The sequence below is a fragment of the Dunckerocampus dactyliophorus genome, chromosome 14 (assembly GCF_027744805.1).
Source record: "Dunckerocampus dactyliophorus isolate RoL2022-P2 chromosome 14, RoL_Ddac_1.1, whole genome shotgun sequence".
NCBI classification, from domain to species: Eukaryota; Metazoa; Chordata; class Actinopteri; order Syngnathiformes; family Syngnathidae; genus Dunckerocampus; species Dunckerocampus dactyliophorus.
The window spans coordinates 26254090-26281222 of NC_072832.1; the positions used below are offsets into that span (position 1 = coordinate 26254090).

The 27133-nt window shown below is 42.8% G+C and overlaps 2 protein-coding genes across 3 annotated transcripts; both read left to right on the top strand.

Moving 5' to 3' along the window:
• Positions 1-440: 440 nt before the first annotated feature.
• On the top strand, positions 441-12895 carry napba (N-ethylmaleimide-sensitive factor attachment protein, beta a). Of its 2 annotated transcripts, XM_054799549.1 has the most exons (10): positions 441-714; positions 2701-2780; positions 4003-4119; positions 4205-4251; positions 8586-8663; positions 8741-8796; positions 8872-8956; positions 9101-9205; positions 11958-12026; positions 12106-12895. In XM_054799549.1, exons 1-10 carry the CDS (start codon positions 617-619, stop codon positions 12256-12258), a joined length of 888 nt encoding a protein of 295 aa, XP_054655524.1. In that variant the 5' UTR covers positions 441-616; the 3' UTR covers positions 12259-12895. The 2 variants fall into 2 exon arrangements, with proteins under 2 accessions (XP_054655524.1, XP_054655525.1); XM_054799550.1 differs by lacking the exons at positions 441-714; positions 2701-2780; positions 4205-4251 and having other exon boundaries at positions 4012-4119.
• A 1443-nt stretch (positions 12896-14338) lies between these two features.
• On the top strand, positions 14339-25481 carry cdc5l (CDC5 cell division cycle 5-like (S. pombe)). The gene is made up of 19 exons (XM_054798950.1): positions 14339-14531; positions 14847-14950; positions 15035-15196; positions 15271-15398; positions 15486-15585; positions 15686-15812; positions 16737-16828; positions 16915-17059; positions 17139-17330; positions 20504-20652; positions 20734-20905; positions 20979-21143; positions 22893-22973; positions 23039-23290; positions 23380-23487; positions 23562-23651; positions 23727-23858; positions 25114-25194; positions 25264-25481. The coding sequence occupies exons 1-19, from the start codon at positions 14487-14489 to the stop codon at positions 25375-25377; spliced, it is 2439 nt and encodes an 812-aa protein (XP_054654925.1). The 5' UTR covers positions 14339-14486; the 3' UTR covers positions 25378-25481.
• The last annotated feature ends 1652 nt before the right edge of the window (positions 25482-27133 follow it).

Here is a 27133-nt window from a genome sequence, read left to right on the forward strand (position 1 = left end):
GATCTTTACTTTGTCAGATATCATTCCAAGTGTTGTCCCCCAATAAAAATGAATGGTGAGGGGGAGGTAGTGCAACTTTTTCTCCTTCCTCCAGGGGTCATATAGGAGCCGTTTCAGGCCACTTAGAGTCAATCGGATCCCATTTGGGTGCATGACTTGAAGAGTAGGTACAAGCTGACGTGTGTCATTTGTGCCCTTTTCTCCCCAGCCAACTGGTGACGGTAAACTTTATTCCTTTTACTGACTCGAGTTCTTGTGAGTCACTCACTCAAGTGAATCAGGGACTCGTATCACAAAAAAATCACACATTTTTTATTATTATATGTGTATTTATTTGTATAGCCTGGTATTGTAGTTAGTTGACTGTTAAAGTAAATATACTAATAATGAGTATTTATTCACTTTGTGTCCAGCAGGTGCCGGGAGTGAGTTGCTCCTGTCAGCGGTACCGTAGAGGAAGACTGCTAGCTTGTGTCAGCCTCAGCACCATCGTGCTCGTCTGTCTTCCCCCCCCTCCATCCTTCGCATCCACTGCGGAACATCGACCGTCGGCCTGTCTTCCTGCCGTCTTCTTCCTCAGCAGCAACAACAACAACAACACACCACCCAGACCGCCATGGACAACTCCGGCAAAGAGAAGGAAGCCATGCAGCTGATGGCTGAAGCCGACAAGAAGGTCAAAGCTTCTGGATCGTTCCTCGGTGGAATGTTCGGGTAAATGACCGTGTGTGTATAAGTCTCTCGTGTTATTGCTATGCGGGCGTAGGGGTCGTCGTCGAGCACATAAATGTGTTAGGTGGGCGTCTAGCACGACGATGGCAACGTAGCGCTGCATCATTTCACGATCTTTGATCATTTTACACAGTCGTCACAGGAATATGATCACGTGATCATCCTCTGGCGGTGACGTTGTATCGTTCGTCTTTTTGCACGTTTCTGACCAGCAAACATCTGACACCATCCACCATCCGACCCTTCACACACACCCTCCACCCATACGGGATGGGAGTGGATGTGAGGCCGGCCTGGAGACGCAGGGAGGCGGGGAGAGGCTCACTGTCAGGACGCTCTGCTTTCACGCAAAGGGGGCGGGGCGAATGTATCTAATTTCATTGCTTTTTCAAGGGGATTTTTAGTTCACTGTAATCTATCAAATTAAATGTATTGCTCAAGGGCAAATGAATAGATTTTTAGTTCCACTTTTCCTCCGATCAGATTTTTTTTTAATAGTCTTGCCCGGCCAATCCGGTGCCGATCCTATTTTATTTAATATTTTAATAATAATAAGCTTTTGTTACGAACATGATTATGTGGAATCGAATATGGTTATGAAAATAGCTCTTCAAAGCATTAAAAAATAATGCCACCAAAGTATTGCTCTTTTTTTTTTTTATTCCACAGCATGACCAACAATATTGTTTGGCTTTTGTAACAAACCTCCGTGAGTCAGGTCTTTATTGACGGCCCATAGTGTAAACAACAAGCGGTTAAAGCGCCACTTCTCGTGCGAGCTCCCCGCACCATGACACAGCAGTCTGGGCACAGTGCGGGGGGACTGCCGCTGTATCTACGGAGTATCCAACGTCCAACGTGAAACTATCTTCACCACGGTAGTGTTGTGTTTTCTTTTTCTTGCGGGTAGCGGGAGTCGAGCGGCAACCACCTTTGAGGCACATTACCGCACCTACCGTGTTGGAGTGTGGCCCAGAGTTACGAACGCGATACGACAACCAGATCGTCCCGATCTCGTGGCGGAAGCAGATTTTATCTGATCTTTAAAATACAGCGGATCGGCAGCTGATCCCTACAACTTTTAGCTCCACGCCACAAAATATGCGACAGGAATTACGTTTTCTTTAGGGATTAGAGGAGGATCCAACTGTATTGTTTCCTCTGAGGGGAGATACTTTGCCACATTTCATTCATTCATTCAACCATTTTTTATGCTGACTTTGGGCAAGAGGTGGCGTACACCCTGGACTGGTGGCCAGCCAATGGCAGGGCACATATAGACAAACAACCGTTTACACTCACATTCATACCTATGGACTATTTAGAATCACCAATGAACCTAACATGCATGTTTTTGGAATGTGGCAGAAAACTAACGCACTCATGGGGAGAACATGCTGCAAACTCCACACAGACATGCCCAACGGAGAGTCAAACCCACGATCTCCTGACTGTGTGGCCAACATGCTAACCGCTTGGCCACATTCCATGATTATTATTATTAATACGTGACTGCTAATATTGGCGTGAGAATGAGATCGGCTCAAATCTGTACCGTTTCTTCTGCCGAGTGAGCCCTCATCAAAGTGCTCCACATGTTCCTGTCAGATTTCCCCCCCAGTGTTCACTTATTTATTCAAGATCTACTTATATTTACTTATTTCATTTTCTATAAATTATGAAGTGAAACTTATTATTTATGTCATGTAAAACTATCAACATGATGGCTGCTAACAGTAATGATACTATATTATTAATATTAATACTGCAGTATGTTCATATGTTAAGTGAGAGTGTGATGAGTTGACATCAGATCTGTAATTAGACGCGTCCTCCAAACTGAAAGACAGTCCAAAATAGGTCACATCTGTTTTGGGGTATTTTTCTGTTGCTGCAGCCTACTTTTTTATGTTAGGAGATGAAGTTTGTGTGATGATCGTGTCATGAATGATATGTTTTGTGTTACAGTGGAAACCACAAGGTGGAGGACGCCTGCGAGATGTACGCCAGAGCAGCCAACATGTTCAAGATGGCCAAGAACTGGAGCGGTTAGAGCACGCACACACACACGCGCACATAAGCCTGTCGCGATAACAAATTTTACTAGTCGATAACTGTGCTATAAATTATCAACGATAATCAATCATTTTCACCTTTTTTTAGACCCAGTAAGTTTATCATTCAGTGATCACCGTGTCATGTCACATATGAGCCACTAGATGGTACTCAAGTGTAGTGTATCTGTGTGAGGTACAGAAGATGCTACTATAGCACTTATGAATCTTGGGGTGTCACCACTTCACATACCCTGGGTATCGCGAGCTCGCGCCACCCGGCACAATACATTTACTTCGCCGATCAAATGCCCCAGCAATGCCCCACAGCACATCCACACTGGAACATGTGGCATTCGGGTTAGAAACTATTGCTTTTGTGCTTTCGTTCATATTAGGTTTTGCTTGCTAACTGCTAGCTAGCACTCGGTGTATTCAATCACTACGTGGCTAGCTCCCGCCTCTGTGTGCTGTGACAAAGACGCTGAATAGCTGACAGGAGGCTCACTCTTTCCCTTAATTTGACTATACAACCATTGCACTCAGACACCGGCAGAGTGAACCCTCTTGTCAGCCAGCATGAGTGCTACAGCAAGACAAGGAAATGGAACAGGCATACGCACATGTCGCACATGTCAAGTTATCGAGACGTCAAAATTATCAACCTTGTTTTTTTGTTGTTCGATTAATCGTTTTATTGATTATCGTGACAGGCCTATACGCACTCATTAGGGACGTGCATCCAACTCGTCAGATATGAATTTGAAATGAATTTGTATGTGCTATTGATATACGCTGATAAAAACAACGCATCATAGTGGAGGTCTGCATGCATGGAGCTCCATTCCCACATCTGATGTCACAGTGTGGCTTCATTAGACCACAAACTTGTTGCACTTGAAACTAGAGCGCCTCTGCTGGTCACAGCCAAGTAGTGCACTCCATTACACCTTTGCTCCTCCAGCAATCAATCCATTTGAATGGACCAAGCAGTAAACTAGAAAGTGAATGTATGTCTGCTAAAGCTTCTTTCCAGTTGAGGCAATATACACGTCATTAACAGCACTCTGATGTGTGGCAAGAGAGCAACACTAATGATCAACATGTCCATGTACTCATTATTAGTGTGTGTGTGGGTGTGCGTGTGTGTGTGTGTGTGTGTGTGTGTGTGTGTGTGTGTGTGCGTGTGTGTGCATGTGTTTGTGTGTGTGTGTAGCTGCTGGCAATGCGTTCTGCCAGGCGGCCCGGCTCCACATGCAGCTTCAGAACAAACTGGACTCTGCCACCAGCTTCGTGGATGCAGGCAATGCTTACAAGAAGGCCGACCCACAGGGTGAGAACATTTTCCTTGTTCTTCTTGGCTGTTTGGAGCTAGACGTCGTTCCCCATGCAAACGCGCAGTGTTTATCTCCCTGCAGAGGCCATCAACTGTCTAAATCAGGCCATCGACATCTACACTGACATGGTAAGCCCCGCCCCCTGCAGCTGTACCTGTCACATGATGAGTGTCGTGGTACAGGTACCCCACGGTATGGTCTGTACCTCGCTATTTGGGCTACGGTTTCAGGAGGGTTTTTTGTGCGGAAAGAGAACAACTGTTTTCTCCCCAAATTCTCTCTTTATTATTTAGTATTTATTAGTAAATGATTTTAAAAATGCAGCATAAAAATGAAATTGCAATATACTGGCAGGTAATTCTATAATAATAATAATAATATAACAATAATAAAAAATTTAATGAAAATACGGATATAGATTACTATATATATATATATATATATATATATATATATATATATATATATATATATATATATACGTATGTGTATATATATATATACACACACACACACACACACACACACACACAGTACAGTTAGCGGTAAAAGGCTACTAAAGTTACACAATTTAAAAAATGTTATATTAGTGACAATAAAAGAACGAGTTTTTAAAATTATTTTTTTAAAATCCACAAATTTACAGTTAACTCATTCAATCCCAACCGTTTTTCAAAAGACAACCCCTTCAGTAGAGGCCATTTTAGACCATTTTCACTGATCTTTCAAGGCACACAGAATATTGTGTTCTATGGTTATATAAACATGGAAACGACCAAAAGACAGATTAGACTCCTGTCTTTCATCTGAAAACTAAAATAATGCTATTTGGAAAAAGCAGAAGGAGATGTACAAACAAATACAAACAACGGAGTGGACATTGAAAAAGTGGAAGAATATAAATTCCTGGGGGTCATAATAGACGAAAAAATGAGTTGGAAATCTCATATTAAAAATATACAACAAAAGGTGGTGAGAAATATCTCTATATTGAATAAAGCAAAATATGTTCTTGACCAAAAATCACTCCACACTGTACTGTTTCTTAGTATTAGCATATCTAATGTATTGTGTGGAGATATGGGAAATAATTACAAAAGCAATCTTCACACACTCACTGTACTGCAAAAACGATGGTGAGGATCATTCATAATACCAAGTATAGAGAACATACACACCTTTATTTTTAATATCACATATTAGTGATGATCATTCATAATGCCAAGTATAGACAACATACACACCTTTATTTTTAATATCACATATTAGTGATGATCATTCATAATACCAAGTATAGACAACATACAAACCTTTATTTTTAATATCACATATTAGTGATGATCATTCATAATACCAAGTATAGACAACATACAAACCTTTATTTTTAATATCACATATTAGTGATGATCATTCATAATGCCAAGTATAGACAACATACAAACCTTTATTTTTAATATCACATATTAGTGATGATCATTCATAATACCAAGTATAGACAACATACAAACCTTTATTTTTAATATCACATATTAGTGAGGATCATTCATAATACCAAGTATAGACAACATACAAACCTTTATTTTTAATATCACATATTAGTGAGGATCATTCATAATACCAAGTATAGACAACATACAAACCTTTATTTTTAATATCACATATTAGTGATGATCATTCATAATACCAAGTATAGACAACATACAAACCTTTATTTTTAATATCACATATTAGTGATGATCATTCATAATACCAAGTATAGACAACATACAAACCTTTATTTTTAATATCACATATTAGTGATGATCATTCATGATACCAAGTATAGACAACATACACACCTTTATTTCTAATATCACATATTAGTGATGATCATTCATAATGCCAAGTATAGACAACATAAAAACCTTTATTTTTAATATCACATATTAGTGATGATCATTCATAATGCCAAGTATAGACAACATACAAACCTTTATTTTTAATATCACATATTAGTGATGATCATTCATAATGCCAAGTATAGACAACATACAAACCTTTATTTTTAATATCACATATTAGTGATGATCATTCATAATACCAAGTATAGACAACATACAAACCTTTATTTTTAATATCACATATTAGTGATGATCATTCATAATGCCAAGTATAGACAACATAAAAACCTTTATTTTTAATATCACATATTAGTGATGATCATTCATAATGCCAAGTATAGACAACATACAAACCTTTATTTTTAATATCACATATTAGTGATGATCATTCATAATGCCAAGTATAGACAACATACAAACCTTTATTTTTAATATCACATATTAGTGATGATCATTCATAATACCAAGTATAGACAACATACAAACCTTTATTTTTAATATCACATATTAGTGATGATCATTCATAATGCCAAGTATAGACAACATACAAACCTTTATTTTTAATATCACATATTAGTGAGGATCATTCATGATACCAAGTATAGACAACATACACACCTTTATTTTTAATATCACATATTAGTGAGGATCATTCATAATACCAAGTATAGACAACATACAAACCTTTATTTTTAATATCACATATTAGTGAGGATCATTCATAATGCCAAGTATAGACAACATACAAACCTTTATTTTTAATATCACATATTAGTGAGGATCATTCATAATACCAAGTATAGACAACATACAAACCTTTATTTCTAAAAGCACACATATTCAAATGTGCTGATTTAGTATTGTTTCAAACCGCTAGAATAATGCATCAAGTTAATAATAACTTGTTAGCCAAAAACCTCATACAGTATTTCTCTATCAGAGAGGAGAAATATGATCTTAGAGGAAAATTAAACTTAAAACATTTATATGTGAGAACTACGCTGAAAAGCCACAGCATTTCCATGTGTGGAATTAAATTATGGAACGGTTTGAGTAAGGAACTCAAACAAAGTACAGAGATGAGCACATTCAAAAACAATACAAGCAGTTGATGTTTGCTAAATACAAGGCAGAAGTCTTGATCATCACAATGATTGTTCTGTCAGGTTCATTTTTTAAAGTTTTTTTTAAATTATATTTACTTATATATATATATATACATATACAGTCAAACCTGTCTATAGCGGCCACTAAAGGGAAACGACAAAAGTGGCCACTATAGGCAGGTGGCCATAATAGACAGGTCGGTGGCCATTTTGAATTTGTGCGTGCACATTTTGACATGTCTGTGATTAGAAGCTTGTTGTGTTTGCAGATACATATAATTATACTGTTACATGTTGACCAGTAGAGGGCACTGTGGGACTGCGGATAAAAGTTGTAAAGAACAACTAGGCTTGTTATTCTACACCACCCACAGAACAAAGCTGTGCTACTACGACAGAATGTCATTACAGCTTTAGTTCATCGGGAAGTGACGGTGTGACGTCACGAGCAGGAGAGCTAGGCTGAGTGCTAACTGTGAGTGTGGAGAGAGTTGGGAAGTGTGTTTAAGTTGGCGTGGATGTAAAGTCCTGCAGTGTTTTTGCTGTAAATAAAGCTATTAAAGTGCATCGGTGACGTGAGTCGCAGGTGGCCATTATATACAGGTGGCCGCTAAGACAGGTTTGACTGTATATATATACTTTTTTTTTGTCTTCTTACTGTTATTTATTATGTATTACTATTGTGATTATCATAGAAAACATGACATGGAATGCAGGAAGTGAACAACAGGTGTTGTACTAGATGTAGAATGGATGGGGGGTAGGATTAAATAAGCTTTGCTTCTTCCTACTCCTTTTGGACATGTGGAACTGTGAAAGGATGATTCATGAGATGTATTCCATTGGAACCTTCATGTTCAAATAAACTAAACCAAACCAAACATTTTTTGCACTATAAATATTTTCCAACTTGACTTCATGATGACTTTTTCTGCTTCATATGCTCATACTAATCAGCGTGTATGCACTAAAATCATTGTATGTTATTGATGCAGCATATGTTGTAGTATTATGTTGCTGTCGCAGGTCAAATTCATCCATCCATTTTCTCTACCGCTTGTCCTCATTAGAGTCGGGGGCATGCTGGAGCCTATCCCAGCTGTCTTAGGGTGTGAGGCGGGCTATACCCGGACTGGTCGCCAGCCAATGACAGGGCACTTACAGACAAACAAGCATTCACGCTCACATTCATACCTGTTGACAATTTAGAGTCCAATCAACCTAACGTGCGTGTCTTTGGAATGTGGGAGGGAACGGGAGTACCGGAGAAAACCCACGCACGCACGGGGAGAACATGCAAACTGCACACAGAGATATGAACCCAGATCTCCCGACTGTGAGGCCAACATGCTAACTACTAGTCCACCGTGCAGCCCATAGAATACATCAAAGAGCACATTTGTGGTTGAATGTCGTCTACGTCATGTGAAGTTGAAATTTGCTAAATTCTTGTCTCGTGGTGTTTCTCCTCTGCAGGGTCGCTTCACCATCGCAGCCAAGCACCATATCACCATAGCAGAGGTTTACGAGTCAGAGCTGGTGGACATTGAGAAGGTAAGATGCTCCAGCGTTGGTGTCCTTCACAAATAACCGCAACGGCAATTCATACTTGATGTACTTTTTACCATCAGGCCATCGCACACTACGAGCAGGCGGCAGACTACTACAAAGGAGAGGAATCAAACAGGTACGCTGTGGCGCGGTGTAGCCAGACACACTGAAACAAGGTTGCAGGTTTGAGTCCTCTGTGTGTGCCTTTCAGCTCGGCCAATAAGTGTCTCCTGAAGGTGGGGCATTACAGCGCCCAGCTGGAGCAGTACCAGAAAGCCATCGAGATCTACGAGCAGGTACATCACTGGAACCTTCAACCTAAGCTGTCTGGGAGAAATAGAAAATATGCCCCAAAAGTAAAAGAAAGAGTGACTCACAAGTGGTGGAAATGTGTTGATTTCCAAGAATAAGAGCTGACATTGTGTGTTTGTGTGTGTCAGGTTGCTATGAGCACCATGGACAATCCTCTGTTGAAGTATAACGCTAAGGAGTACTTCTTCAAGGCGTCACTGTGTCACTTCATCGTGGACGAGCTCAATGCCAAGGTCACAAACTCCTACTTCAGCACTCTTACTCCTGTTCCACTCTTTCAGAGTTGCCTCAGGGTAGGCACGGGGTACGTTCCCGAGCTTTTATCAAGGCCGAGTTGTGTCTGGTTCTCACCTGCTGTCCTAAGTGGCCAAGCGTTTGCATAATGAGGTAGGGGCGGGGTTAGCTCCCGACCTGTCCACATGGGAACGCTCCTGAGATTTTTTTGATTTTTTTTTTTTTTTGGTGGGTTGAAAAAAAGTTGCGTCGCCACTGTGGGGGATTAGTAAATAGTTGCATCCAGACGGATCACTGGGTGAAAAGGATGTAATACACAAGGCACACCTGCGTGTGACGCTGTGAACGGACACGCAGACTACAAATGTCCGGATCCACATTTTTTGGCTTCCGCTCCGATTTATTTTTTATAGTCTTGCCTACTGTAGGCCTGTCCCGATAATAGATAATCAATTAATCGAACACTAGAAAAATAATTCTGACGGCCTGGATACATTGATATGTGCCACACAGGCTGGATGACAAGAGGGTTCACTCTGCATCTGCTTGTGCGCATTGGTTCAATAGTGGAATGAACGGAGAGAGTGAACCGTCCTGTCCTCTCATTCACCCTCTTTGTGGAGGCGGGGCTACTAGTGAACGGACCCAGGGTGCTAGTAACAAAACAGCCTTGTGAGAAAGCATATGCTAACATTCGCACCACCTCGGGAGAAAGCGGCCATCTACGTTTTCCTGGGAAGAAACGGCTCCTCCCGCCGAACGTCAGCCAGGTAAGAGTCCTCACAACAAACGATAAAACAAAGATAAAGCTGATCACAGTGAGCTGAGGCAGGCAGCGAGCCAGACACACAGGCGTGCCGATAAAATCGTTTATCAATGATAATTTGTAGCACAATTATCGACCAGCAAAATTTGTTATTGTGACAGGCCTAGTCTTGCCAATCCGATCCGACACTGATCCTTTTTTTTTTTTAATAATAAACTTTTGTTACAAACATGAGTTTGTCAAATCGAATATGCTTATGAAAATAGCTCTTATTATGCAACCTTTTTTTATTCCACAGCATGACTAACAATATTGTTTGGCTTTTGTAACAAACCTCTGTGAGTCAGGTCCCTAATCCAATAAAAAATCCAATAAAAGATAAAATGACAAAAATGGGCGTGCAAAAAACGTTTCGGGTAGGAATAATCATTTGACGTGGTTATACATTAGGGGTGGGACTCTCTGGCCACCTCCCGATTCGATGCGATTACGATCCAGAGGCCTGCGATGCGATAATACAACCATTATCTTTTTTTGTGATCAATAGTTTAGCAATATTTTTTATGCGTAATTTTTTCTATATATCATTTCTTTTTACTCACTGTGTACAAAGCACAAACAAAGCATATTTGTCATGATCCACAATTAAAATGAACACAAAACAGATGAATTTACTTCCATTATCTTAATAACTGGCAGGTTACATCTGCCAACATACAGTACTTCCCTTTGCACACAACCAGCAGGAAAAGTAAAGTGCACCAGTAGCACTTGTCTAAAATGATCAAACTTCAGCATATTCTGAATAACCAACATAAAGAAATATGCCATTATACATAAGAAAATAATAAAGACTTCTGAATTCAAAGATAGAACATCTTGGCAAAAATAATATTTTTCCTGTACAGCAAATTCAAAAACAGCTTTCATGCACAATACAGATTTCCAGGGTGGGTGGAAAATTAGTTATCACCTGCTCGGTGGTTCTCTGCTCACCAGCAACTTCAGCTGGCTGGTTTCCCTCCTGGTTCAAGTGGAAACGTGCCATGTGTTTTCTCATATTTGTCGTGTTCCCAAAATATTTGAGGCTTGTATGACAAAGCTTGCATATTGTCTGGCTCTTGTCCAGCTCATTTTACCTTCAGCTACGTGAAAGCCAAAGTGCTTCCAGACGCTCGCTTTAAATCCAGCGGGTGAGGTTCGGAGTTTACGCTCAGCCGTTCTGGTAGCATCTTAGGTGCACCACCATAAACTGTCTGGGCGGCACTTCCGCTTTCTGTCTTTTTGTTGCATTTTTTTTTTTTGTTCCGTCAGCATCCATTAATGATATTTATGAATTGATTACTAATCGTCAATATCAGCATCACGACATTATTTCCCCCACTCCTGTTATACATCAGTTTGTGGTGTGATTTAGAATATATGACTATTTTTTTTTAACAAACTCTCTTTGGGCCCTTTGAAATCTGTTTTATTATTTCCCAAATTTAATTTTAATTTTTTTGAATTCCGTTTTGTACCTTTTCCTCTTATTTTACCAGCATAGGGTGTGTGCTATTAGGTTAGTGAATAAAATGTCCATGAAAGAAATGCAATTTATTGATGCAATACGTCATTGGCCCATTTTGTCCAGTAATTGAGAAATGGATGCAGCATTATGTCTTACATGCTTTATTTTACTTATTACAGTATATCTACTCTATTGGGTAATAGGAGTGTAAAGGTGACTATAGGGGTGTTATTTCATGTCTACAAGGCTCTAATAATGTTAAAAAGTGCATTTATAAGGTGGTTAATAGGTTGTCTATGCTTTAACTACAAGAATATTCCATTTCCAAATCCTACTTGGCGGAAATTCACTTATCACTGTCAGGTCTGGAAGGGATTAGCTACCATAAATGAGGGGTTACTGAAGTGGAAAAGTGACATGAATCAGATCGTCACCTTCTACAATGTTCCTTAACACAGACTGTGTGTGTTTTTAGTTGGCCATTGAGAAGTACGAGGAGATGTTTCCTGCGTTCTCAGACTCAAGAGAGCTGAAACTGTTAAAGGTAAATGTTTGGTCTGTGTCATAACAACTCATTTATGCCATCATAATAGAAATAGCGTCACCGGATGTTCTTGGCACAGAAACTCTTGGAGGCCCACGAGGAGCAGAACAGCGAGGCGTTCACCGAGGCCGTCAAGGAGTTTGACTCGGTGTCCCGCCTGGACCAGTGGCTCACTACCATGCTCCTCCGCATCAAGAAGACCATCCAAGGAGACGCCGGCGACCTCAAATAGAGCGGCGACAGACGGGGGGCAGGGAGGGAGGGTGGAAGGCATTTTGGGGTATATGTGGGGACGAGGCTGACCGAGGTTGAACTTGTACATATCAGTCTGCATGTGACCCCCCCCCCAACAAGCTAAGCACCACCTTTAGAGCACCCTGTGTGTTCCTACTGACAGTATTGTAACACTGGACACATCCACACAAGTATGTGTGAGTGAGTGAGTGAGTGAGTGAGTGTGTGTGCGTGTGTGCGTGCGTGCGTGCGTGCGTGCGTGTGTGTGCGTGTGTGTGTGAGTGTGTGTGTTAAATTATTTGATGGGAAAGTGAGCAGATTATAATGAATATACAGTATATTTATTGTCCATACTGAAACCATTTATTGTTTATTCTGGTGCTCAGTGTCACCCTTGGTCTTAATGTTTTAGCTCTTAGCGCCCCCCCACTTTGGGTTTGCTGCGTCTAGCCAGTGTGCAGCTCATCTTCGAGCAACCGTCTCTGCCTCGTTTGTGCATGTCTGTGCTGCTGTTGATGCTGATGTTTTCTGTGTCGTCGTGCTAATGTGTGCAAAAACACACCCGTAGTTTGGTATCATTTGTGTGCAGTTGATAAAAATGTACCTTGAAATAATAAATACACTGTCATGCTAAACTCATGTCTTCTCAGACAATTAGTTACGTTTTAATATACAATATATTCATCCATCCATCCATCTACTACCGCTTTTCCGAGGTCGGGTGGCAGGGGCAGCAACCTAAGCAGGGAAGCCCGGACTTCCCCCTCCTGCTACTTGGTCCAGGAGATCCTGAGGCGTGCCCAGGCCATTTGAGAGACATAGTCTCTCCAGCGGGTCCTGGGTCTTCCTCGAGGCCTTCTACCTTTTACCCTTAAATTGCTCGGCTTCACATTACTAGCATGCTAACGTTAGCATACTAACATTTTTAGCTCTTTTCATAGATAGACATGTATAATAAACACTTAGCACTATCATGCTAGGTGTTAGCATGCTAACATTAGCATATTACGAATTTTAGCCATTTTCATAGCTAGACACTTATAAAAACACCTACCACTATTATGCTAGGTGTTAGCATGCTGATGTTAGCATGTTAGCACTGCAAAATAAAATAATATTTTTCCTTCCTTGCAGTGTTACGCTGTGTGAGGCTTAACAAGCAACATTATCATATTTTTATTATCATTATTATATATTATTCAGTATGTAAAAAATAGTAAAATGGTCTTTAACTTGTATAGCACTTTTCCACTTGGAGTCTTGGCCCTCGTTGTCAGCGTAGCTTTACTGTAGAAATGTGTGCGCACAACGTGCGTTGTAAGTGCGGAGCACATGCTTACTCGGTACGGTCCACGTGAGTTCTGCGCGCTCATTGAACAGTTGAACTGGGGAAGCGCAGAGTCAGCGCGGACGGCGCACATACAGTATTCTAATCTATGGAGATGTGCCGTGTAAAAGTTAACTTTGCAACTCCCATGTGTGCACACCAAACCCTGGCATCTCTGGCATGTGATTTTTAATTTATTTTATGTTCAAATTGTTAATCTCCTGCTTATTCCACACTATTTCTGATAATAAAAGGATTTGTAAAGAGTCTATTACCTAGCTACTACATTTGTAACAAGTGATTACACACCATATTTAAGCCATCAAAAGCAGGTACTTTGTATTTTTTAAATTGAAACATTGAATCCTATATATCTGTCATCAGACCCAGTATCGGCCCTTTACGCTCATCCGATATAATAATAATAATTAATCATCGAGGAAAAGGCTTCTTGAGACGTCATCTGTACTTCTGTGAAGAAGGTGTCGGACGTTTCGCTCCTCATCCGAAGAGCTTCGTCAGCGTACAGGAGTTGTCGATGGACAACTCCTGTACGACTGAGAGCCTACACAGACAAATAATTAATCATAATAAGTATGAGGCTGCAGCGCTTTGTTTGCCAACAAAGTACTGTAGAGAAAAAACACATGGACGAGTCCTTATTGATTGCAGTCAAATGTGTAATTTCCTGATTGTCCGGTAGGGGCGGTAGCGCGCCTACAAGAGTCTTCTTGAAGAAGACGAAGAAGAAAACCTTAGGTACGTCACGCGTTCCAGTGTGGTTGTTCCTTGGTTTTACATCGCTCTGTGCTGCTACTTAGCCATCTTCCTGTTTTCTTCAGTTTTCTGATTTTGTTTCCAATTCGCGTCGAAGAAAGGGACAACAAAAGGCCGCCAAGATGCCGCGAATCATGATAAAAGGAGGCGTTTGGCGCAACACAGAGGTACGTGTTTATACGGCTAGTTTGGTTAGCCTCATGCTAACTGCTAGTCGTAAATACATACAGTATACCTACATGGTTCACTTAGCAAGAAGCTTGGTGAAAGGTTAACGAAAGTAATCCCTTATAAAGGTTTATGTGGCCGCCCGTAGCAGTGAATATTGGGTATTTATTGTATACAGTGTTAAATGTTGCTATAAAAGGTTAGCATGCATCACAGCGAAACAGGAGAGCAGATGGTGTTTCTTGCCTGCCATTGTTGACATCACGAAAAGATATCCCATAACAAATGTAAATGATCTAATGCGGGTATTCCAGGATGAAATCCTCAAAGCAGCTGTGATGAAATATGGGAAAAATCAATGGTCCCGAATCGCCTCTTTGCTCCACCGCAAGTCTGCCAAACAGTGCAAAGCACGATGGTGAGTTTGTTGCTTCCGCCACTCTTCTCTCATCTGTTGAGTATTTTGTTTATGCTCTCCTATTGTCTTGGCGTCTTCTTGCAGGTACGAGTGGCTGGACCCCAGCATCAAGAAGACAGAGTGGTCCAGAGAGGAGGAGGAGAAGCTGCTTCATCTGGCCAAGCTGATGCCCACGCAGTGGAGAACCATCGCCCCCATCATTGGACGCACTGCAGCCCAGTGCTTGGAGCACTATGAATACCTCCTGTATGTTGATGGACCAGCACGCTTCCACACCTTAAAACTTTAGCGTTTGTGTGAGCGCCTTGTTTTTCTTTTAGTGACAAGGCGGCTCAACGAGACAACGAGGAGGAAGTGGGAGAGGACCCCAGGAAGTTAAAACCGGGGGAGATTGACCCGAACCCCGAGACTAAACCTGCCAGGCCCGACCCCGTGGACATGGATGAAGGTAGGAAACAGTTTTGTCAACTTGTGATGATCCAGCGAGTCGTTTAGTTTTGTTTGTCTGTAAATTTAAAGAAGTAAATGTGTGTAGATGAGCTGGAGATGCTGTCTGAAGCCAGGGCTCGACTGGCCAACACGCAGGGCAAAAAGGCTAAGAGGAAGGCCAGAGAGAAGCAGCTGGAGGAAGCCAGGTCACATTCTTGATTTCTGCATTGCTTTCATTTGCTGCCACTCACACTACAGTACTACTGAGGCGTGGATGCAAGTTCCATCTCTACTTGCTTTTTGCAGACGTTTGGCGGCGCTGCAGAAGCGCAGAGAGCTGAGAGCGGCTGGAATCGGCGTTTCCAAGAAGAGGAAGAAGAAGAGAGGCGTGGACTACAATGCTGAAATACCATTTGAAAAGAAACCCGCTCCAGTAAGTACCATCATCACTATTATTATGATTATTATTATTAATGGCACTATTGGCTTTATTATTGTATTTAAAATATCATTTTTGTAGAGCACTGGCATTGTATTTACATACATACATACATTCAAGGGCAAACAATCTTCCAAACAATGCTCATATCTTTTATATATAACAATAAAAACAAAAGGTAAAGGCGAGAAATCTGTCATTCCCACCCGAGCAAAAGTTCTGTAATTATTGCTTTATTATTGTATCATTACTCTTGTTATCATCGACAATTATGAATTTTATAGTAATGCCATCTTCATAATTATAATTGCCATTGTCATTATTATTGTAATTCTATCATTATTTGCAATTATTTGTGTTACATCATAATTATCATTGTGATTGTAATTATTGTTATTGTTGGTATAATTATTAATAGGATCATTTAATCGTTATGATCAGTATTGTATAATGTCATTATTATAATCAATTATTAACTCTATTTTATCATTATCACCATAATTATTGTTATTGTCAATATCATTGTCGTTGTAATTGATACTATTATTAGTAGTAAGATTAAAATTGTTTTGTTACATGATAATATATATCGTTGTTATAATAATTCTTAATAGAATTATCATATGATTAGTATTATTGGACCTAATTATAATATGATCAATAATTATTAACGCTATCATTATTGTTATTTGATCCTTATTGTCACCGTAATTATAAGTATTGTCATTATAATTATTAGTGTCATTATTAGTTGTTATGATTTGTTTATCATTATTGGTATTGTTATTTTCATAATTAATTAGGAATAGTATCATTTTATCATTAAGATCAGTGCTATTATAATTGCCATTCATTATCGACATCGTGCCGTGTACATGTGTGCAGCACCCACAGGCACTGACATTTGTTTCCTTTCAGGGCTTTTATGACACCAGCATGGAGCAGTACGACCCTTTGCAACCAAACTTCAGGCGTCTGAGACAGCAGCACTTGGACGGAGAACTGCGCAAGTCAGTCGTGTGACGCGCGACACCTCACAGCATCGCCCTTTCAGCCCCGCCGGCCTCTGGCTCACCGCGTTGTCTGTTTTTTGCAGCGAGCGTGAGGAGAGGGAGCGCAAGAAGGATAAGCAGAAGATCAAGAAGAAGAAAGAAAGCGACCTGCCCTCCGCCATCCTGCAGACCAGTGGCGTGGCCGAGTTCACCAAGAAGCGGTCCAAACTGGTCCTGCCCGCACCGCAGGTAACACGAGCAACTACAACTTTTTCCACGATACCGCCGGTCTCGTTTGCTCACAACGATGTCTCAACTCCCCTCGCAGATCAGCGACGCCGAGCTGGAGGAAGTGGTGAAGATGGGCGTCGCCAGCGAGGTCGCCCGGCAGGCCGCAGAGGAGAGCGAAAGCGCAAACTCCGCCTCCTCCACCCTCCTGTCAGAGTACAGCATCACCAACACCATGGCAACGGGCCTGCGCACGCCTCGCACCCCTGCTGCCCAGGACAGGATACTGCAGGTAACGCGCATGATTAGATGCTGCCCTCTTTCCCCCTTTTATATTAGAGGGGCGGGGCTTTTTGTTTTTTACACAGCACCAGATTCCAAAAGAAGTAATTTAAGGATGCATTTCATGTTGAAATGTGTGATTGAATGACGTGTTTTATTTCTGTCTGGTGTCATTAAAAAAATCTTTTGAAAAGGGGTCGTGGTCCCTTTAGAGCTGGGACACCATGGAAAGATTCTGGTCAGAGAATTATTTCATCATCTTTTTTATGTAGGTGGGCGGGCTCGTTTAGGAATGTATTTGTGTGTTAGTCCAGATGAGCTTGGGTTCCAAAGAGCTGCGTGTGGCCTAAACAATAGGAACACATGCATTTACAAACAATGCCAAGTAAAGCAGCCCAGTAGCACTCACATGACCCAAATAAATGCATGTACAGTGCACGTATCCAGTCATGCTAAGAGATAGACACGAGTGAGAGCACACATGCTAGTCAGTGAGCCAGTTAGCAAACAATTACACGCACATTGCTCAGAAATGTACTCTTAATCACAACACATCCAACAAAGTAGCTTTCATTTAGCGCCCAACACAGCTTAAATCATCAACCGCAAACACTCCTAATGCACAACATACGGTAATCATCCAACTCGCCTTGTTTAGTCACATAAAGGATGGGAAGCAAGATCAAACTAGCAAAACTGCTACCAGTGCTCAGCTAGGTTGCTTTCAAGTGCATCACGTACCTCCCAGGCACAAGTTGCTGCTGCGTTCATAGACACTAGGACATCACAGAAGAAGGCTACAAATGTTCTACTTATAACAGACATCGATGTTACACAAATAAACTTTCGGACAAAATCATTTATACTTTCAAGATTCAAGATTCAAGAGAGTTTTATTGTCATGTGCATGGTAAAACAGCAGTTATACCATGCAATGAAAATCTTATTCTGTTCATTCTCCCACGAAAAGAAAGAAAACACAAGAAAGAATAAGAACATAAGAAACATAAACATATATACCAATAAATTAAGCAACAAAAACAGAAGAGACATTAATACAAATAAATAATACAAATAAATAAATAAATAAATAAAGTGCTATGAGTGTGTGTGTGTGTTGCGTGCGGCGTGTGTGAGTGCTTCGTTGAGAAGCCTGATGGCCCGTGGGTAAAAGCTGTTTGCCAGCCTTGTGGTCCTGGACTTCAAACTCCTGTAGCGTCTGCCTGACGGTAGGAGTGTGAATAATGAGTGTTGTGGATGTGTGCTGTCCTTGATGAGGTTGTGTGTTCTTCGTAGGACTCTAGTTTTATAAATGTCTTGCAGTGAGGGGAGGGCTGCCCCAACAATGTTCTGTGAGGTCTTGATCACCCGCTGGAGTGCCTTCCTATCACGTGTTGTACAGTTACCGTACCAAACAGTGATGGAGGCGGTAAGGACACTTTCCATAGTGCATCTGTAGAAGCAACTCAGGATTGTGGTGGACATGCCAAATTTCCTCAGTCTTCTCAGGAAGTACAGTCTCCTTTGGGACTTCTTCAGAATTTGTTGGGTGTTGTGAGACCAGGTGAGGTCCTCGCTGATGTGTGTGCCAAGGAACTTGAAGGTTTTCACCCTCTCCACCTCAGTCTCATCAATAAACAGGGGTCTATGCGGCTCCTTTTCCCTTGTTCTTGGGTCAATGATCATCTCTTTAGTCTTATCTGTATTGAGAAGGAGATTGTTATCACGACACCAAGCTATGAGGTCCGCCACCTCTCTTCTGTATGATGTTTCAACACCACCAGTGATCAGTCCGATGACTGTAGTGTCATCCGCAAATTGAATGATGCTGGTGTTGTTCTGGGAGGCCACGCAATCGTAGGTGAAGAGCGTGTAGAGGAGTGGACTCAGCACACACCCCTGTGGGGTCCCAGTGCTCACAATTCTTGAGCTGGATGTGCGATTGTGGACTCTGACTGACTGGGGCCTGCCTGTTAGAAAGTTAAACACCCAGTTACAGAGGGAGGGAGACAGGCCAAGTGTGAGGAGCTTATTTGTGAGTTTGTGGGGGCTGACTGTATTAAAAGCAGAGCTATAGTCTATAAATAGCATTCTGACATATGTGTCCTGGCCCTGTAGGTGAGAAAGGGCTGTGTGGATGGATGGCAGTGTTGACTGCATCATCCGTGGACCGGTTCTGGCGATATGCAAACTGTAGAGGGTCCACAGTTGCCGGGATGCTCTTTTTGATGTGGGTCATGACTATTCTTTCAAAGCACTTCATAACAATAGGAGTGAGTGCTATAGGGCGATAGTCATTCAAGCAGGTCACGTTGCTCTTCTTGGGTACGGGCACTATGGTGGTGGACTTAAAGCAGGTCGGTACAGATGCTTGTGCAAGCGACAGGTTAAATATGTCAGCAAGCACATCAGCTAGCTCTGATGAGCAAACCCGAAGTGCACGTCCTGAGATGTTGTCTGGGCCTGCTGCTTTTCGTGGGTTTGTTTTGTTTAGAACCCTGCGCACATCAGCTGATGCCACCATGAGAGGTGAGTCCTGTGTGCTCCCCAAGTCCAGCCACCCTCTCTGCTCATCAGGAGTTTGGGAGTCAAAGCGGGCGTAGAACTCGTTCAGCTCATCTGGAAGTGTGCTATGGCTGGATGTGGCTACGCTACTCCGCTGTCGATAGTCTGTGATGTGCTGGAGCCCCGCCCACATGCGCCGAGGGTCTGAGGTGGAATAGTAGCCCTCCAGCTTCTGTCTGTACTGTCTTTTGGCCTCTCGTATGGACCTCCTCAGGTCATATCTGGCCTTTTTGTAGTCATCAGCGGTGCCCATGACAAATGCAGTGGAACGAGCACGTAGCTTAGCCCTTACATCACAGTTCATCTTGTTTTCGAGGGAGCGGACGTTGGCTAGCAGCAGGCTTGGTAGCGGTGGCCTAGTCGCTCTAGCTTTTAGCCTAGCATGCAGGCCGGCCCGCTTGCCTCGTTTACGCCTCGGATGCTTTGCTCGCCGGGTATTCAGCTCACCAGGCCCGCAGGCTGCTGCGTTCTCCCGGCGCAGAAGAAAGGCAAAGTCTGAGAGGCCAAATGAAAGTTCATGGTGAACCCTGCCGATGTTAAAAAGTGTCTCTCTGTTGTAATGTATTGAGTAAGTGTTCCTATACACTTATGGGTTTTTTTCTTTTTAAAATTTTCCAGGAAGCTCAGAATCTGATGGCTCTGACCAACATCGACACGCCCCTGAAGGGCGGCCTCAACACGCCCTTGCATGAGAGCGACTTCAGCGGCGTGACACCTCAACGCCAGCAGGTCCAAACGCCCAACACAGTGCTGAGCACCCCCTTCAGGTAATGTGCTGCAAGCGCACCTTCAGAGCACAAGATATAGAAACATGTCACATATGTGTGTTCTACTGTCATGATGTACAGAACTCCTGGGCCTGGTCAAGGGTCAGAGGGCATGACCCCACAAGCAGGCGGCGCAATGACCCCACGTGGGGGGGCGACCCCCAGCTTGACCCCAGGCCGCACGCCACTGAGGGACAAACTGAACATCAACAGCGAGGAGCAGCTGGCAGACCCGTCATACGCCAAGCAAATGGTGAGCAAACGCGCATGCTCCTCAGCAGCTTGTGCACATGAGGCATAGAAACTAACTTTGTCTTTGGCGGCAGCAACGAGAGAGCCTGCAGCAGCTGAGACAAGGCCTGATGTCACTTCCTGTGCCCAAAAACGACTTTGAGATCGTCCTGCCCGAAAATGCAGAGAAGGAACTGGAGGAGACTGAGATGGAGGTCGGCTTTGTCGAGGACGCGGCGGACGTAGAGTCACGGAAGCAGGTAGACTCATGCACGCACACACAGTATATTATATAGCCTAACTCCGTTTCTGTGTATTTAATAGCCATAAGTTAGACCTGTCATGATAGCAAATTTAATAATTGTACTATAAAGTATCGACGATAATCGATCATTTTTTTAGACCATATTAAGTTTATTGTTCAATGATCACTGTCATATCACATTTGAGCCACTAGATGGTACTCTAGTGTAGTGTATCTGTGTGAGGCACAGAAGATGCCTACTATAGCGCTTACGAATCGCGGCGTGTCACCACTTCACATACCCTGGGTACCGCGAGCTTGTGCCGCCCAACACTATACGTTCACTTCACCGTTCAAACGCGCCAACCGCCGGGACGAATGCCCCACAGAGTATCCACACTGGAACTGTGGCATTCAGCTGAGAAACTATCGCTTTTGTGCTTTCATTCATATTAGCGTTTGCTTGCTAACTGCTAGCTAGCACTTAGTGTATTCAATCACTATGTAGCTAGCCCCCGCCTCCACGTGCTGTGGCAAAGACGCTGAATAGCTGACAGGAGGCTCACTCTTTCCCTTAACTTGACTATACTACCGCTCAGAAACAGGCGGAGTGAACCCTCTTGTCATCCAGCCTGTGTGTAAATACTGTTCACTTCCAAGTTGTAGTGCAATAATAATAATAATAATAATAATAATACATAATAAGGTAATAAGGCCAGTCCTGTGTGTGTTTTTAATCGCTCCCGCTTGTGTTCTGTTGAAAAGCCGCATGACGTGGGGAGGAATGATTTGCTCAGTCTTCCAGGTGAGCAGGACAGTGATAGTAATCTGCCAATGAAAGTGCTTTTCTGCTCCTCTTCATTACATAGTGTACATACAATAAATAAACTCATAACAAAATTAATGTAATTACATAATATATAAATAAATAAATGTCTATAAATATTCCACCATACAAATGTCTTACTTACTGTTTGCTATTTACATTTCCTCTAGCAGCCAATTAAGGCAGCAAACTAATTAAATGCAAGCAAGTGATAAAGTCTTTGAGAAGTACGTTACAGTGAACTCATGCTGTTTTGTGGCTGAATTTGGTCAAAAACATGCATAAACAACCAGGTGTTTTTTTTCTGCCTCAATGCAAACCCATTTCCAAGCATAAAAATGGCTCAAATACAATATGAAGCATTCAAATGACGTAGTATTCTACACTGGTCACTAGGTGTCAGTGACGTTACATTGATGAAACAATAGCCACTGCAGGAAGTACAGTACAGAACAGGAAGCAAAAAAAGAAATGCTTTCAACGCTATAACATGAGTGTATATTATGCCTTATTTATCTCTGTCTTATTTTCTCTTATGTGTACTATGTTGGCTGATAGGAGCATAAAGGTGACTATAAGGGTCTTATTTCATGTCTAGAGGAATGTAATCATGTTAAAGTCTATTTAGAAGGTGGTGAACAGGTTTTCATTGCTATAACTACCAAAATATACCTTTTTTATAAATAAGGAATCTTACTTTGTGGAAATTCACTTATCATGGTCAGGTCTGGAACCAATTTACTACGATAAACGAGGGATCACTGTACTACATTTTCAAGTCAAGTCTTTTTCGCGGGGGTTTCGTCCCAGACTTAGCAGCAAATAGCGAAAAAATGGGAGTTATAAAAATGTCAGTTTTTGGCACACAGCTTTAAATTTGCCATAGACAAAATAGTAAATGTCCTAAGTCAAGGTTTTTATCATGCATGTGTTTGTCAGGCCCAGCGAGATGCAGAGAGGGAGAAGGAGCTGAAGCTGCGACACACTGCTGTACAGAGGAGCCTCCCCCGACCCACCGAGGTAACACACACACACACACACACACTGTTAAGGAGCCTACCTGTTCATCCACCGTGTGTGTACAGGTGAACGAGTCCGTCCTCCGGCCCTCCTCCATGGAGCCGCTGTCTGACCTGCAGGTGGCGGAGGAACTCATCAAACAGGAAATGATTACCATGATGCACTTTGACTGTCTGCACCACCCGTCTGCCAATGCCGTCAGCCAACTGCAGCGCGGCAAGACCAGAGGCCCCGCCTCCGCGTCCAACAACGCGCTGCACATTGCTTACCTGGACAGTCACAACTACCAGACCGTCAGCACTGAGGACATGGAGAAGGTGATGCTCAAAAAGTCCCGGAAAAGCTGGGGGAAAAATGTTCTTGTGACGGCAGCGTGTTTTGATGTGTGTGACGTGTTGGTTGACAGGCCAAGGCCATACTGGCGGCAGAGATGGAGGTGGTGAAAGCGGGGATGGGTCACGGTGACCTTAGCATGGAGGCTTACTGTCAGGTGTGGGAGGAATGTTACGGCCAGGTGAGCATCAGCACACACAATTTAGCCATTATAATCTGTGGACAAGATAAAAGAAACCATGTTGTCTGGTGCAGGTGTTATACCTGCCCGGACAGAACCGATACACCCGAGCCAACCTGGCATCTAAGAAGGACCGTATCGAGAGCTTGGAGAAGAAACTAGACGTAATACAACACAAGGTTGATGCAGTTCATCAAAACAGCAGCTCAGGATTGTGACTTGGTGCATGTTTTCTACAGGTGAACCGTGGTCACATGACAGCCGAGGCTCGTAAAGCCGCCAAACTGGAGAAGAAACTCAAAATCCTGCTGGGGGGCTTTCAGTCCAGAGCGCTGGGTCTCCTGAAGCAGCACAATGAACTCTGGGAACAGGTAAGGTCTGCTGTCACCTCAAACTAAAAACTTTGAAGTGAACGAGTCGTCGTCTTTTTGTCCTGTTAACGCTGCACGTAATTGGTTGTTACTTGCTTGGTCTATATTTAAATTCCGTTTTTTGTTACTTAATGATAAACACGGAGGCCTCATGATGAGGAAGAGAAGATGGAAAAAAGGTTAAAGGGATAGTTGGGATGTTTTGACATAAAGTTGTTTGACATCCCCATCAGCAGTGTCGTCCATCAACAGCGACTTACCCCTTACTTGGTCCCCTACGTCCAGTTCTGGTCGAACTTTGGTTATGAAGAACGTAGCTCCAGGTAGTCGCTGGGGTTATACAAGTAAGGAGTTTGGCTTCTCAAAACAATATGCGTTCATTAGAGTAATACATTTGCGTCACAAAAATGCCTCCTCGAAAAACATCAAACCTCGCTCGGCGTTATATTTGTCACCTGCTGCATCCCTGCGCACTGTCGCCTGTCCATTCTTCTGTATGTGATGATGACGCTCACATCTTCTTCCACGACGGAGCGCCGCTGCCATCTTGTTTACATGTGTATTCCACGGTGGAAGAAGATGCGAGCGTCTTCGTCAAAAGAATGGACAGGCGATATTGCGCAGGGATACGGCAGGAGGCAAATATAACAGAGCAATTTGAGGTCAGATTTTTTTTCGAGGAGGCATTTGCATCACTCTTCTGAACGCATATTGTTTTAAGAACCCAACTCCTTACTTGTGTAAGGAGTTGGGAACGCTGGGAACCCCAGCGTTCTTCATCTCCAAAGTCTGACCAGAACTGGACTTAGGGGACCAAGTGGGAAGGGGGGTAAGTCGCTGTTGATGGACGACACTGCTGATGGGGATGTCATACAACTTCATGTCAAAACATTCCCACTATCCCTTTAAAGCAGGGTTCTCAAACTCGCGGCCCGCGAGCCATTTGCGGCTCACCAAATCGTATCTTGCGGCCCGCGACTGGACATCAAAGAGTAGTGTAACTGCAGGCTGCAAGATCCGGGCAAGCTCAGTGTTACTTCCATACTTACAGGGGCAAGTAAACACCAACACTGAACTAACAGTGGTGTTATCACATGGATGTATTGAGAATTGTATCGTATCGTGAGGTAACCTGAGATTCCCAATTGATGCGGCCCAGCCTCACCCAGACTCTACCTCCACTGGCCCCCAGTGAAATTGAGTTTGAGACTCTGGCTTAAAAGCAATCATCTGATCTACTTGTTTTGTCCACTAGGTGGAGCAGGCAGCCACAGAGCTGCAGACCTTCAGTCAGCTGAAGAAGCAAGAAGATACTGCAATTCCCAGAAGACTTGAAGTAAGTCGCTCAGCTTCACCGGAATGCTTGAACAGAAGGTGATTTCAATTAACTTTGTTTGTTTTTTAGGCGTTGCGGGAAGACGTGGAGCGTCAGATGGAGCGAGAGCGAGAACTCCAGCAGCGATACGGAGAAATAGTCATGGAGAGAGACGCCCTCGCTAACAGCGCTCAGAAGTACTGAGTTGGTGGTCAGTTGAGATAAGCCCCGCCTCCGTGTGACAGATGCAACGTCAAACAGATTGTTTTTGTGTTAGTGACCAATAAAGTTTATTTGAGCAACGCTAACTGTTGTGAGAACTAACTCTTTACATCAATGAGTGCAAGTGAGGCTTCAGTTTACCATCAGCAGGCGAGAACAACCATCCCACTGCTCCTGTAGGCACTCTGACGGAAGGAAGATGTTCAAGTGAGTTTAAAGAACACAAATTCCATGTATGTGTGTGTCTGTAGTTGTATCTGACAAGGCTGGATGGCTCTTCTGGGAGGTTCCACTGAGGCCCGACAGCTCTAAAAACACAACATAACCACATGCTGTATGTACAGTGGTGTGAAAAAGTGTTTGCCCCCTTCCTGATTTTTTAATTTTTTTTGCATGTTTGTCACACTTAAATGTTTCAAATCATCAAACAAATTAAAATATTCGTCAATGACAACACAACCGAACACAATGCAGTTTTTTTATCAGAAATATTTTTATTAAATTTTAAAAGTAAAAAACAAATGCACACAATGTTTGCTGGTAGTTTAGACAGAGAACGAGAGAGAGAGGAAAAAAAACAAACAAAAAACACCAACACAAAAAAGAAAAACACCCACAAAGTAAGCCACACACAGCCCAAAGAACAATACAGTTTTTAAATGAAACTTTATTATCAAGGGAGAACAAAATCTAAAGCTTCATGTCCCTGTGTGAAAAAAGTGATTACCCCCTAAAGCTAATAAGTGGTTGGGCCCCCCTTAGCAGCAACAACTGCAATCAAGTGTTTGTGATAACTTGCAATGAGTCTCTTCCAGCGCTGTGGAGGAATTTAGCAGAATTGTTGTCATTCAGCCACATTGGAGGTTTTTCCTTTTTAAGGTCATGCCACAGCATCTCAATAGGATTCAGGTCAGGACTTGGACTAGACCACTCCAAAGTCTTCAGCCATTCAGAGGTGGACTTGCTGGTGTGTTTTGGATCATTGTCCTGCTGCAGAACCCAAGTTGCTTTCAGCTTGAGGTCACCAACGGATGGCCGAACATTCTCCTTCAGCAGAATTCATGGTTCCATTTATCACAGCAAGTCTTCCAGGTCCTGAAGCAGCAAAACAACCCCAGACCATCACTCTACCACCACCATATTTTACTGTTGGTATGATTTTCTGAAATGTAGCGTTACTTTTACGCCAAATGTGATGGGACACACATTCCAAAAAGTTCAACTTTTGTCTCGTCAGACCACAGAGTATTTTCCCAAAGATCTTGGGGATCATCAAGATGTTTTCTGGCAAAATTGAGAGGAGCCTTAATGTTCCAGTGTAACGGATGCCAGCCAGTGAGGCTGTGCAAGTGTACGTTGGTAAACATCACTCCCTCTGCCTTAAGAGCTGCGTTGTACACGTGGTTGACAGTTCGGGCTTTTGGCCGTGTGGTCAGCGCTCTCGCCTCCCATGATGAAGGTCCTGTGTTTGAGCCCCAGTGCGGGCGGTGCGAAACAGGGTGGGTTACATTGGTGTCGTGACCCAGATGGGAGTGAAGTTTGAGGGGGTGAGTGTAACGGATGCCAGCCAGTGAGGCTGTGCAAGTGTATGTTGGTAAACCTCACTCCCTCTGCCTTAACAGCTGCGCTGAACATGCAGACGACAGTCCGGGGTTTTGGCCGTGTGGTCAGCGCTCTCGCCTACCATTACGAAGGTCGTGTGTTCGAGCCCCGGTCTCACTGTGGTTTGCTGGAGGGG